Raw genomic sequence first — 12461 nt, 5'->3', positions numbered from 1 at the left:
AAAGTTTTGTGTCGCCAAAGTCATAGGTAAGATATGCACTTAATGTTTGCACACCCCGCATTGGAAACACTTGCACGAAATACATTAAATAAATATTCTAATGTATTTGCATGGACTCACTATACATTATGCGTGCGACTAGGAGTGACGCCTTTACCGCCTCCGAAATGACCAATAAAACTTTGGAAACCAAACTGCTACGTACGATATTCATTTAATGTTTGTTAAGGCAGGTCACTTTTGTTGGGAACCCGAAGGTTTATGATAGCTTACTTATTACTTTACATAATTCCCAATAGATCATATATTTAATTTGGAAATGAGGATAGTGTTGTAGAATATTATCTTACTTATTTTGGTAAAATTAGCTATGCATCCTGGGTACCTGGTAGTTCAGACACTCGACTCCCTTTTGTCTTTAAATAATAAGTTTTCGCCATGAGCGATCCTGGTCAAAAATGTAAAATATTAATGAAAGAGCAATTGTGTTCATATATCTGTTAGCTTAATCAAATAAATGAATATAGTTTTGCGCCACTAAAAACCAGACAAAAAACTTTTGTAATAGACAAATTGTAAAAAGGTTTGGGTTAACTTATATATTTGGTCAATTATTCACTTATTTAAATGAAAATATTCAACAACAACTTATTTAGCAACAAAGTATTAAATGCGTATCCTAATGTGTCGATACCATTTAATTTCTAGCAAATCAGGGTTGACCCATTTCAGATGGTGTACACCAGCACTGATCCAGAGCGGATGGTCTGAGCGGATCGAAGCTTCTGCGAGGTTGGTCGACGGCTGCGGAGGCGTTCGTTACGAGGCTGGATCAAACCGGCGGGCACGGGATCCGCAACAGGGGGCTGGTCCGATGGGCCATCGGCTGGAGGTCCATAGGTGTTTTCCGGCTCGGCAGGAGGTCCATAGGTATTATCCGGAGGTCCGTAGGTGTTGTCGGGCTGAGCTGGTGGTCCGTAGGTTAGATCAGGCTGCGCTTCGGTTTCCGTGGGCAGGTCGAAGGGCACCTCCGGTGTAACTCCTGATGGCGGATAAGGGGCCGAGGCTGGAGTGGGTACAATATCCACGGCGGGGTCGACCGGAGCAGCCTGATCCTCTGGAGCCTGCTCCTGACGGGCAAACTGCAGGCGTGCTGATCGGCCACGGAACCTAGTAGGCTCCGCCAGAGAAACGGCAGACATGGCTGCGATCAGGAGCAGGGAGCAGAGGAACTTGTGAGCCATGTTGAGTTGCTGCTGAGTTGGCTTAGAATGTTGTCAATAGCTGGAAGTGGGGCGCCTTTTATACAAACTGAAGTTTTCGGCCACTTTTATTTGGCACATCGAGGGACACCCTTTCGATGGCCTATGGACGTGACAATATTTAGTCAAGGGCCCATGTCTAAGCCATAACCATTGGCCGTTAATTATAACCCGCGGGCATTTAACTTTTTCATATACCGTGGCTTCACTGGCTATGAGCAATGGGTTGCAAATAGAAGTCAAGGTAGTAACGAAAAAATAGGAGAGCTAACTAAAATAAATCGTTTTTTTTTAATTTTATAAATAGGTTAAAGATATTTCTTTTAAAATTTGTGTCCATACCAAATCAACATTGCAAGAAATAATAGCAATTTGTCGCACTTTAGCTGAGCTACTGGGTTTCTTGCACAACCTACTTCCCATTTTAATGTGCTGAGAATGACACTAAGTATATAGCCTATGCTTCACATGGACTACTAGGGCTATAGATCTGCCAGCACTTTAAATTCCGCTCCACTGTGCGGCGCCTGCTTGACATACGCATTCGCATTGATGGATTTCAAATCGCGGCGCTCTGCTTAAAATGCACGGCGTTGTTGGCTGGGCTAGAATCGTTGTCCAGTGACCACCGATCAGCAGGGCCACCGGCCACCGCTGCGGCATTTGGAGGTATAAAAGTTAAAGCTCCATATACGACAGCCAACACAGCTCCACTGCAAGTTCCACGATCATGGCACGTTATCAGTTCCTCAGTTCGCTCCTTCTCCTGCTGGCCATCTGCGCCGTGAATTGTGCGGCACAGGCACCACTTCGGCGTACTCTGCGTCTGCGTCCGGTGGCGTTCGCCCGGCAGGAGGTGGCTCCCACGCCCTATCCCTCGGCTGCTGAGCTGAAACCCGCCGCCGAACAGCCCGCACTGACCTACGGACCTCCCGAGGATGTGGATACAGATGCCTTGCCGTCGGAACAGGAGCTACCAGTGGACACTTTCGAGCCTACCCCAGAAAACGAGGAGGTGGACACCGAGGAGAGCTCCCTTGAGGCCACCACACCCTCCTCCGCTCCGGCCCGCCTACGCAGCCGCCAGAGACTGGCCAAGTTGCAGCTGTCCAAGCCCAAGCGTCTCCGCCAACGCATAGCTCGCCTGGAGGAGCTGCCCGTGAATGAAGAAGTGGCTCCGGTGGCTCCGGTGGTTCCAGTTGCTCAGGCACCAGCATTGGCCACGCCCCAGTTTTACTATGTGGGTGCCCAGCAACCGTACTACCTGGCAGCCTACAACGCTGCCCCCCAGCAAGTGGGCTGGTAGTAACGCTAGTTTTCTTCACTAAATTTGTTCGGTTTCGATTTAATTTTGCTGTTAAAAATATATTTTCGCAATTTGTATAAAGTGTCTGCTTGTTTTGCTTACTTTTTAAGTAATCTTAGAACTTTAAGGGCTGATGCTGATGCATTGCTGCATCTTGCCATGCTCGTCTACACGTGTCTGTCATCCCGCCGTGAACTATAGGTGGTGTGAAGTATGAGTTAAGCCTTCACAGCGTCTACAATCTGCGAGAACTGTCTCCCTTTTTTATTATTATACATTTATAATGAAGGAGATTAATACGTATTCTTTCATTTTGCACGCGAAATAATGACTTTAACTGTTAATAAAATAAAGAAATTTTAAAAAGGATGAAATTTGGTTTGCATTCATTACACAGCGCTCAAAGATCTTTATTTTCAAATAACATAGCAAGTCATTCGCCTTTAAGATAGACCTCTTCTGAACGTGCTTCTGTTCAGAATGCTTAGCATATCCCCTTGACATGTGAGTTGCCAGGTAAACGTTTAAAGGGTTCCTTGTTCCCTTCGCATACTTTTAGCGGAATTTTATGGTCTTTTGTGAATGGTTTCCCATTTCCAATGCATATATAATGCATTGTTTTATTCTAGCTGCAGGGGCTGGCTCACAAGTGTAATGGCTTGCGGAGCTCTTTTTGTACCAATTACTTGTAGAGCAAAAGGGTATTCTAGATTTGTTGAAAAGTATGTAACATGCAGAACATATGAAGTATATATGTAAATTCTTGATTAGGATCAATAGTCAAGTTGATCTGGCCCTGTCCGACTGTTTGCTCGTCCGTATGAGAAAATGGAACCTTCAACACACAAAATTTCTGTTACAACTGCCTTGTGTAATAAGTCTCTAAATTTAGGGGTTCAAATTATAGAAAAAGTATTTTTCAAAAAGTCAAACAACCAAAGGTACTTATATGTTCTGTCCTTAGCTTGGCCTGTAACTGTTTCCTAAATAGAATAAAGTGTTTGAAAGCTTAATATATACCTATGAAGTGTACATCGAGTCAATTAAAATACGATTCAGGGTTATCATCACGACTCTACGAGTAACGGGTATATTGATGTGCTCGGACATGGCATCTATCTTATCAGCTTTGAGTTGATTCCATTATCGCCACCTATAAATACGCATTTTTTTCTTTATATAAAATAAATAAGTAATTCTATATGTAAATTCGCACATATTTGAGTTAGTAAAACGAAAGCTTTTTAAATCTCATTGTTGTTATTAAATTAGATTGTTAACCGCGGAAAGATCCCCGCGTTTCCAGAGCGCCCACTTCACGTCTCGAGCTGTTCCGATGAGCCTCGATTGCCTGGTAATTAATGAACCAAAAGGGCTGCTGTTCCACGGGCAGCTGACTCAAGTGGTTGACCCACTCCTGATCACCATGGGCATCGATGGGCAGCTGGCTAAGAACCGGGCTCACGGAGGTTGCGGGACTGCCGGCTGTGGAACTAGTGGACTGCGTTGTGGATTCTGGGTTGTCCTCTGCTCCAAATCGGTTGGCCACAGTGGGAACCGCCTCCGGAGCAGACCCACTTATTGGCAGTACTAGGGGAACTCCAACGGGCGGCCTCTGGGAGGCTCCGAAGGGTAGATTGATTAGATCTGGCTTCTGCGAACTGGATGGCTCTCCAAATCTCGTAGCTATGTCCACTCCGGTGATATTCTCCACGGCTGTGTTTTGGGTTGCGTGGTACTTGTCCTTCTGACTTAGTCCACCTGGTGGCCTCAATCCCGCAAAGGCGGGCCGTTGGGCTCTTATAGTTTCCAACAGAGTCATGGTGATGATAGCCACGGCAAACATTCGTTTCAACATTGTTACAATGAAAATTTCACTTTTTGCACGAGTTTCTCCGGCAGCTTCACGCGAAGTAATCTGGCCTGATCTTCTCCGACAACTGAGTACAGGCGACTCGAAAGATCATTTAAATAAGCTTCGATTCTCTGCTCGAAAGCAGCTTTTCTTCAAATCAAACGAGTTGCACAGAAAGAAAAGTGTATAAGACATCGTCATTATAAAAAAATATAATAATTATTATAAAAAGTATAGAAGCCAAATACGATTTTCATTTTTGTATTAATTAATTCATTTTTTATATTTTTATATTAATAGTTGTAATAAAACGTTCTTAATAGATATTGCATCGTTTGGTTTCGGGTTATACTACTGTACTGGTTCTTAACGAACTTTTTTTTCAAACAAGTTGCACAGAAAAAAAAGTGTATGAGACATCGTCATTATAATTAAATGTGTTGAAAAGTATGTAAGCTAAATATGAATTTAATTTTTTTGTATTAATTAATTAATTTTTTTATATTAATTGTTGTAATAAAACGTTCTTATTTCTTATTGCTTTCGTTTTGTTTCGATGTTTACTACTGTAATGAGTCTTAACGCGACTAATTAAATATTTAATTCCCCGTGATATACGTAATTTATACTCTCTCTATTTTGATGGGAAATTTTTAATCGTTGTTTCTTAAAGTGTGTGTAGATTATTTGTAGTCGAAGGGAACAATTTCTTAACTTCCTTACTTTGTGATGTGTAATGTTTTTACCTTAATGGCTAAAAATACTCTTACATTGGCCCTTGACAGTCCTTCGAAATTTAAAATGTTTAAATGCAATTAATTGAGTCATTTAATCTGGTAATTATGTGTGTTGGGATTGTTTTATTCTTCCGGATAGTTCCTAGAGCACTTCTCTCTTATTTACACAGCATTTTTAATAATAATTATTAATATTGTTCCATTTGTGATAATGGATCCATAAATAAAACTCATGTATAATGGTTTAATTATTGTGCTGTTATTAAAAATAACATCACATACATACATTAGCATTTGTTTTCTTTCTTTATGATAATAAATCATTTTCATTATTTTTCGTCTTGATCATCTGCACTATTTTCCCACACTGATTACCTAGACTGACCTGAGTCGAATTCAAGATTAGAGTATTAATTTTTCACTAGAAGACTGGCGTATTTCTTGTTTTTTTGCGGTCGGGGCAATCCCCAATTCGTCACCAGTTTGCGAAGCGTGCGTTCCCAAACCGGTTCCAGGTCTTCCTCTTCAACCACTCTCCCGATGATCAATAACTTCTTAATTAAGTTGGCAGAAAATTGGTTTTTGGACGCGTCTAGCTAAGTTTCTTCCCCTCTGTGCCGAAGTGATTCACTGGTGGGTCTGCCAGAAAAAAAGAACGTTCTATCTCGAAACCAGATTTATTTGCATTATATTATAATCGGATGTGTGTTTCCTGTGTATGAGTGCGGGATCAGGTGAAAAAGTGTTCCTGTGTGTGTTTTTGTCGTCATCGTGGCTGGTTGGATCGTCATGGGTTTTTGTTTTGAGTTGTCTGCTGGGAACTGCAAGCAACAAATAAAGAACTTTTTAAAGATATTCTAGATTTAGTCATTAAAAATATATATGTATAAATTCCTAGAGGTATATATATCTCCATACGGAATTGGCTATGAATTATTTTTTGGATTGGAGTTAGGATATAAAAGTTATTCTTGATGAGTTAACTCCTTACGTGGAATTCCATTTAAAAGCGTCTCAAGGTGGACCGGGCGGCACTCAATTTTGCAGGACGAGCTGCGCCGGAAAGTGGACGACGATAGGCCACAGGCCTGGCTACTCTCCGGTAGTTGGCGGCCCTCCTCGCAGCTACCAAACGGGCCTGCTGCTCCGCCGGAATGTCAGCGGCGGCGGGCAGGTCGTTTCCGGTTACGTCGGGTGGGCCGTACACCTCGTCGGGAACGCTGTTAGGCGCAGCATCGGGTGGTCCGTAAACGGCATCCGGAGTGGGTTCAGCGGCCGAGGGAGCAGCAGCCTCGTCAAAGGGCACTTCCGGCTTCAGTTCATCCGCCGAGGGATAGGGCGTGACGGCATCCGGATCAGCTGCGTCGGCAGGAGCCAGCTCTTGGCGAGCGGAGTACCTCGAACGTCCGCGGCTGAGCCGCTGCGAATAGCGCTGCTGCTGGGCTTGGGAAACGGCCAACAAGCTAAGGGCTGCAGCCAAAAGGATAACCTGGAACTTTGCCATGCTGGAGATGGATGGATTGAAGTGTATCTGCGGGAAGGCTGAGCCAACGACTGATGACTGGAAGAGCCTACTTGGGCGCTTTTATAGCTAGGACTTGGATGGGCACCTGTTTAATGTGCGACGCATGGACCCAGCGTGGGCATCCTTTTTTGGACCTATGGTCTGACGTCGGCACACTACTATGGTCTTGGTTACCCACGATCGCCGGTGTCTGCGGCGTCTTTATGAGCCCACGACGTGACCAGAAATGGGAAGCAGATGTAGAGGTCCGAGGTTCCGACAGAAATCAGTCCAATATCTGAAAGTGTCTCTAGCGCGATTAAACCAATCACTCAACATTAAAACGCTCTTAATGTGACAGAAGGTGAATTAACGGCTAGTCGTAAATTTGGGGCGAAGTTAAAGGATATTGGTAAAATGGAAACAGACAGAAATCTATTTTAGTCCAAGGCACGTAGCCTTGAAATATTTTAAATTTTTATTGTACAGAATTAATATAACTAATATATATTTTATAGTTAGAATCATACTCATCCTAATTTAAAGAGCATGCTGAGTTAAAAAAAAACTTTTACCCGTTACTCAGCTAGTGAAAGAGGATGGAGAGACTTCAACACTGGGCGTGGCAGTTTTGGGCGGTTTGTGGGCGTTAGAGTGGGCGTGGCGACATGGGTCTATGTCTATGTCTCTGGAGTCTGCACGCCTAATCTCAACTTTCTAGCTTTTATAGTTCCTGAGATCTCGGCGTTCATACGGACAGACAGACGGACAGAAGGACATGGCCAGATCGACTTGGCTATTGATCCTAATTAAGATAATTAAGAATATACATATATAGTTTATGTGATCGGAAACGCTTCCTTCTGCCTGTTATGTGTTTTCAACAAATCTAGTACACCCTTTTACTTTTTATATTTAAAAATAATAATAATTTAAGAAAGTAAAATAGCTTGATGCCTTGCGGAATATACTATAAAATTTGTATAAAGTAAAACGTATTTGTAACTATATTCCAACTTATACATCCTTAAGTGCTAAAAGTTATTTCATTTAATTACAAGTTAATATTGAATATGGTTTATAATGTTTTATAAATTTTCGTTTGCGTACACCTATTATTTGTAACGGGTGTTTTTTTTAGAGGTATAGAACTTTAAGTTGGCATTACTGTTCAAGATGGCGACCGATTTAACAGCTGTCAAGTGATTTATTCTCAGTTTGGTTTGGCAATTCGTCATGCGTGCTTACAAAATCCAACTCGTGCAAGAATTGAAACCAAACGATCATCAAGCAAGGCGTAGATTCGTCGAATGGCCCAAAACGAGATTGCTGTTGTTCCCGATTTTTCATAAGCCTCCAAGATCTTGTGATTTAACACCGCTAGACTACTTTTTGTGGGCTATGTAAAGTCATTGGTCTATGCGGATAAGCCACAAACGCTAACCATTTGGAAGACAACATTCGCCGTGTTATTGCCGATATACGGCCAAATGTTGGAAAAAGTCATTGCAAATTGGACGTCCAGATTGGACTACATCCGAGCCAGCCGTGGCGGTCATATGCCAGAAATCATATTTAAAATGTAATGCCACAAGATTATCTTTCATGTCAATAAAATTCATGTCAATCGAATAATCCATCGTTGTTTTATTGCAATTTAAAGTTCTATACCTCTAAAAAAAACACCCTATATTTAGTCATCCTCACTTTATTTCATGTAGTGATAGTTCAGGACGTGACATAAAACAATCGATTGAGGGAATGGGATAGGTGACCTTGACGGTCACCTCAACGCCAAATCGTTGATCGCATAAATATTGATTATAAGTGTTTAATCAAAAATTCTAACACTCAAGCTAACAAATTCAGCATAATGCAATTGACAACAGTGGACGATTTCGACTTCGCTCCCTCTTTTCGCTTTCAATTGACTGTGGATTGAGTTTCGTGTCACGTACGAAACGCATTTAATTTTCAAAGAACATGGCGAATCGGACGTGGACATCGGACGCCAGTTGGCAGTAGGAGACCGGTGATAATGTGGGCGATATGGTGGAGATATGAGCTGGCAGCGGACGTGGTTTTGTCGGCGGAGACCAGAAACAAACAAAAAGCTATGCAAAATAAATCATTAAGTGTGCGCCTAATCGATGTCGTGTCGATATAGAAGCCTCATGTCAATATTCTCCGGGATTGAGAACTCTGTATAAAAGTATCGCCCGCAATCATACCTGGATCAGTTGGGTCTAAATTCGGGCCGAGATCGAAACGCCAGCATGCAGTGTGTTCTACCAGTTATCCTTTGCCTTTGGGTCCTTAATCCTGTCGAGATCGAAGCGCGTCAGGTCAGGATCAACCGTTATGCGGTCAGTGTGCAGGAGGATCAGCCGTCTGAGGCTAAGGATGCTCCCTATCCGGCGGCGGGCTATAGACCACAAGGTCGCTCCTTCTGGCTGCCAGGCGAAGTGGAAGTAGAGGTTCAAGAAGGGCAAGGTGCTGTGGAAGTGGAGGTTCAGGAAGGCTCTGGTTTGGGCGCGGATCAGCAGACTACTACAACCGAGCTGTCTCTCGAGGATTTGTTAAACAGTACTACAGATTCAACCGGAGACTGGAGCACGACCACCAATGGGGATTTCGTGGACACTACCACAGCTCCCCCAGCTGCGGAATCGCGTTCCAGTCGAGCATTTATGAATGCCCCTTATCCACCAGCTGGTTACCGACCGAGTCGCGCCTTCCGCCTGCCCACAGAGCAGAATGCCGAGGAGGAGCAGCAGACCTTCTCCAGCAACTCCACCGACAGTAACGCCGATCACCCGATCTGCGGTGTCAGCACTAATCCCCTGAAACCCACTCCGGAGCCAGGATCCAAGAATGAGCCCGACTCGGAGAGTGTGGTCTTTACTGCCAATGTGGGACCCGCTGTGGTGGTGGCTAGAGCACCCTCCTCCATCCCGGTGGCTATTCCCTTGCGATCGCAGCCACTGATCCGGGCTCCCAGATCGCGGGGATTTGTCTACACCACGCGTGTGGAGCAGCGGTGATGATGGGACGGGAGGTAATCATAATCATTGTTAACAGCTCAGTATTTAAAGTTACTTTTGTGTATGAATAAATAAATTTTTCTATTGTTATTTACCTTTAAGCCTCTTGGTATTTACTTATACAGCAATTGGGTGAAAATCAATTTAATTTATAAACTACTTGTTTTTCCCTTCAAGCAACTCGAGTTGTTTTTCTTAACTTGACAGCAAAGATTCTGGAAGTTTAATACAAATTATAACGTATCATTCTTCATCGGCTGGAAGTTGTAGCACGTTCCAAACTTTATTTCTCTAACGTCACTGAATGTTTTGTTAAATGTTGTTTTTGTTCGCAATTGAAGAAGGAGTGTTTTCTATCAAATGGTGACAGCCTTCGTCTAGAGTCAGCCGGAGAATTCTTCATCCCAACATCCGGGCATCCCGACATCCGTATTAAGTTTGATGTGCGGATGTGCGAAGTTTTAACCGTGGAACGTGCGTGGCATCCGGAAAGGCGTTCGACTACTTTGGAGGAGGAGGTGGAGCTCATGTCATAAGACATCTATGGCGATATTTTTGAATATTTTATGTGAGAATTTCGTGAATTTGCCACGGCATTCTATTGGAGCGACAGCTTTATTGTATCCAATAAATTTGGATACAAGGTACCATATAAATGAACAGATTTGTAAATATGTAAGGAATCCGATGCCCTTTAATATATGGGCTTATTTATTTCGTAACAGGCCATTCAGAAGGCCATTCGATAAGCAAATTCAAGAGGTAACAAAAGTCATCAATAACGAGTTAAGAAACTTTAACAGAGTCAGCGTGGCCACCGCACCGGGTTAATTGATTCGTCCTGGCACGCCTCCTTGGGAAAGTCAGCGCAAATTGTGCACGTAATTGACAATCAAAGGATCATCGAAGCTGGTGGGCACGATTTCGATGGAGTGCACAACCGGCTGCAAGTGGACATCGCTGTCGATGTGCGTGAAGCTGGCCAGCTGGAGGTCCAGGTCATCGGGGCCGCCATCCACCAGCACGTACTCGGCCTCCGGCTCCACGATGGCCAGCTCCACGGCGGCATTATTGTCGCCGGGCACCTGCGGCTGCTCGGCAATCGAAAGAGTTGCATTGTCATTGTCCTGGGAGAGGGAGATGGCCAGGTTCGGTGGTGGGGATTCCACTCCGGCCGGAGTGGCATCGATTGCAAACAGTTTGGTTGAGTCCGCAGTTGTGCTGCTCTCTGTGGTTGAACTTTCAGGGGTGACGACCTCCTCCTCCTCCTCCTCCTCCTCCTTCTGCTCGGCGGCTTCCCTTGGCTGCTCAGTTGTAGTTACCTCCACATCGGCCTTGTTGTCGTCCTTCCCCTCGTCGTCCTGCTCCTCCAGTTGGCGCTCAATTTCACGGAGTCGCTTGGGAGTTGTACTGAGCAGCAGGAGCTTCCCGGACTTCTCTGGCACCATGCCGCCATCCTCATGTAAAGAGCCCGGGGCAGGATCTATCAGTATGCTGGCCTCCTCGTCGCGACTCAAAGCAGGACCCGCCAAAGTTGTGGACTCCTCAGTGGTGACATCACCCTCTTGATCCCGGATAACCGCACTAGTTGTGGTTTCCGGAACCTCCGAATCCCCTCCGGGACGGATAACAGCCGCCTGGACCACAGCCAGGCACAGTAGAGTGCAACGCAGTCCTTTCCACATGTTCGCTGGTCAATTTGCTGACGATTTGATGGCACTCCATTCCAGACGAGCGTATTTATACAAATGGTTCCCACCCATTCGGGAACTGTCATAATTTCAGCCCTGAGCATTTAATTTAAGGCGGACTTCCGCAAGTGGCCCAAACCGGAAATGTAATGCCCCCGTCTGTGGGCGTGAGTTTCTGTCTGCCAGAGGGTGTTGTGTTGTGCGAGTCTGTGGCGGCATTGGAGGAGGCCAGAAAGCCCTGGGTCTCTACACCTTAAGCCCCACACAGCCCCATTGACCGCAACGATGGCCACGGTGGCAACCCCAAAAAGTCACTTTACATTCTTGACTTTAACTTCGTTACGCATACTAGATCGCTTACAGCTGAGGTTGAAATACTAGTGTCAGTGGCTAAAGTTAACTGTAAAGTGAAGATAAATGTCTTGGTAGCTAACCTGGAATGCTGAAAACCCTCGCTATATACCTAAGTTTATGCCACTTTTATCTTCCTCAGAGTACTTTTGATAAATAAATTGCTTACGAGAAACAATTAAGTACATTAATTAAAAATTAAAATATATAATTACATTTTCGTAAGTTTTCTTTAAAATGGATAAATAAAACAGATAATTTGGATTGGTCTTAATTTTACGTACAGAAAACAACTTGTATCTAGCAAGTTGACCGCAACTGTAAGGAAGGCCTATGCCTTCTATCTCTGTGTGAGCTTGTGTAGTTTTGTCGGTTTAACTTTGTGATGAGCAAAGTTAGTGGCTTGACCGTGTCCACTGTTGGCCATGCTGGTCACGTTCTTCGGGTGACTTTGTTTTCGTCTAAATGGGAAATGATAAAATTGAAAATAAATTCATATAAACACACACGCTCACAGGAGGAAATAAATGTGTCTTGGGACAACAAAAACAGCAACAGGCTACAAGTTCATTGATTGCCTGCTGACCCAGAGACATATTTGCAGGCATCGAATGCACAACATGTTAACTTTGTTAACTTTGAGTGAATATTATTCGATACAAAAGTAACTTTCGTTCCCTTTAAACCAAGAATTAAAGCATTCACCAAATA

At 44.0% G+C, this 12461-nt stretch overlaps 6 protein-coding genes across 6 annotated transcripts; 2 read left to right on the top strand and 4 right to left on the bottom strand.

Annotated features, from left to right (window-relative positions):
- Positions 1-622: 622 nt before the first annotated feature.
- LOC120448582 (proline-rich extensin-like protein EPR1) lies at positions 623-1256 on the bottom strand. The gene has a single exon (XM_039630657.2). The coding sequence runs from the start codon at positions 1242-1244 to the stop codon at positions 729-731; it is 516 nt and encodes a 171-aa protein (XP_039486591.1). The 5' UTR covers positions 1245-1256; the 3' UTR covers positions 623-728.
- A 733-nt stretch (positions 1257-1989) lies between these two features.
- On the top strand, positions 1990-2581 carry LOC120448581 (titin). Its single transcript, XM_039630656.2, has one exon. The coding sequence runs from the start codon at positions 1993-1995 to the stop codon at positions 2566-2568; it is 576 nt and encodes a 191-aa protein (XP_039486590.1). The 5' UTR covers positions 1990-1992; the 3' UTR covers positions 2569-2581.
- A 307-nt stretch (positions 2582-2888) lies between these two features.
- On the bottom strand, positions 2889-4495 carry LOC120448316. Its single transcript, XM_039630264.2, has one exon. It carries the CDS (start codon positions 4424-4426, stop codon positions 3845-3847), a length of 582 nt encoding a protein of 193 aa, XP_039486198.1. The 5' UTR covers positions 4427-4495; the 3' UTR covers positions 2889-3844.
- Positions 4496-5830: 1335 nt separating this feature from the next.
- Positions 5831-6893, bottom strand: LOC120448839. The gene is made up of 2 exons (XM_039631041.2): positions 6152-6893; positions 5831-5981 (listed from the first exon to the last, which is right to left on the bottom strand). Exon 1 carries the CDS (start codon positions 6662-6664, stop codon positions 6164-6166), a length of 501 nt encoding a protein of 166 aa, XP_039486975.1. The 5' UTR covers positions 6665-6893; the 3' UTR covers positions 5831-5981; positions 6152-6163.
- A 1757-nt stretch (positions 6894-8650) lies between these two features.
- LOC120448776 lies at positions 8651-9744 on the top strand. Its single transcript, XM_039630963.2, has one exon. The coding sequence runs from the start codon at positions 8941-8943 to the stop codon at positions 9706-9708; it is 768 nt and encodes a 255-aa protein (XP_039486897.1). The 5' UTR covers positions 8651-8940; the 3' UTR covers positions 9709-9744.
- A 640-nt stretch (positions 9745-10384) lies between these two features.
- Positions 10385-11732, bottom strand: LOC120448562. The gene has a single exon (XM_039630618.1). It carries the CDS (start codon positions 11391-11393, stop codon positions 10572-10574), a length of 822 nt encoding a protein of 273 aa, XP_039486552.1. The 5' UTR covers positions 11394-11732; the 3' UTR covers positions 10385-10571.
- Positions 11733-12461: the final 729 nt, after the last annotated feature.

This window comes from Drosophila santomea, chromosome 3L (assembly GCF_016746245.2).
Source record: "Drosophila santomea strain STO CAGO 1482 chromosome 3L, Prin_Dsan_1.1, whole genome shotgun sequence".
Lineage (NCBI taxonomy): Eukaryota > Metazoa > Arthropoda > Insecta > Diptera > Drosophilidae > Drosophila > Drosophila santomea.
The sequence above is the reverse complement of the archived record's forward strand: the minus strand, read 5'-3'. Positions and strand labels throughout refer to the sequence as shown.

What these genes read in the sequence shown, in the direction of transcription:
- LOC120448839 (XM_039631041.2), bottom strand. Translation starts at nt 6,664, where the DNA reads ATGGCAAAGTTCCAGGTTATCCTTTTGGCTGCAGCCCTTAGCTTGTTG.
- LOC120448582 (XM_039630657.2), bottom strand. Translation starts at nt 1,244, where the DNA reads ATGGCTCACAAGTTCCTCTGCTCCCTGCTCCTGATCGCAGCCATGTCT.
- LOC120448581 (XM_039630656.2), top strand. Translation starts at nt 1,993, where the DNA reads ATGGCACGTTATCAGTTCCTCAGTTCGCTCCTTCTCCTGCTGGCCATC.
- LOC120448776 (XM_039630963.2), top strand. Translation starts at nt 8,941, where the DNA reads ATGCAGTGTGTTCTACCAGTTATCCTTTGCCTTTGGGTCCTTAATCCT.
- LOC120448562 (XM_039630618.1), bottom strand. Translation starts at nt 11,393, where the DNA reads ATGTGGAAAGGACTGCGTTGCACTCTACTGTGCCTGGCTGTGGTCCAG.
- LOC120448316 (XM_039630264.2), bottom strand. Translation starts at nt 4,426, where the DNA reads ATGTTGAAACGAATGTTTGCCGTGGCTATCATCACCATGACTCTGTTG.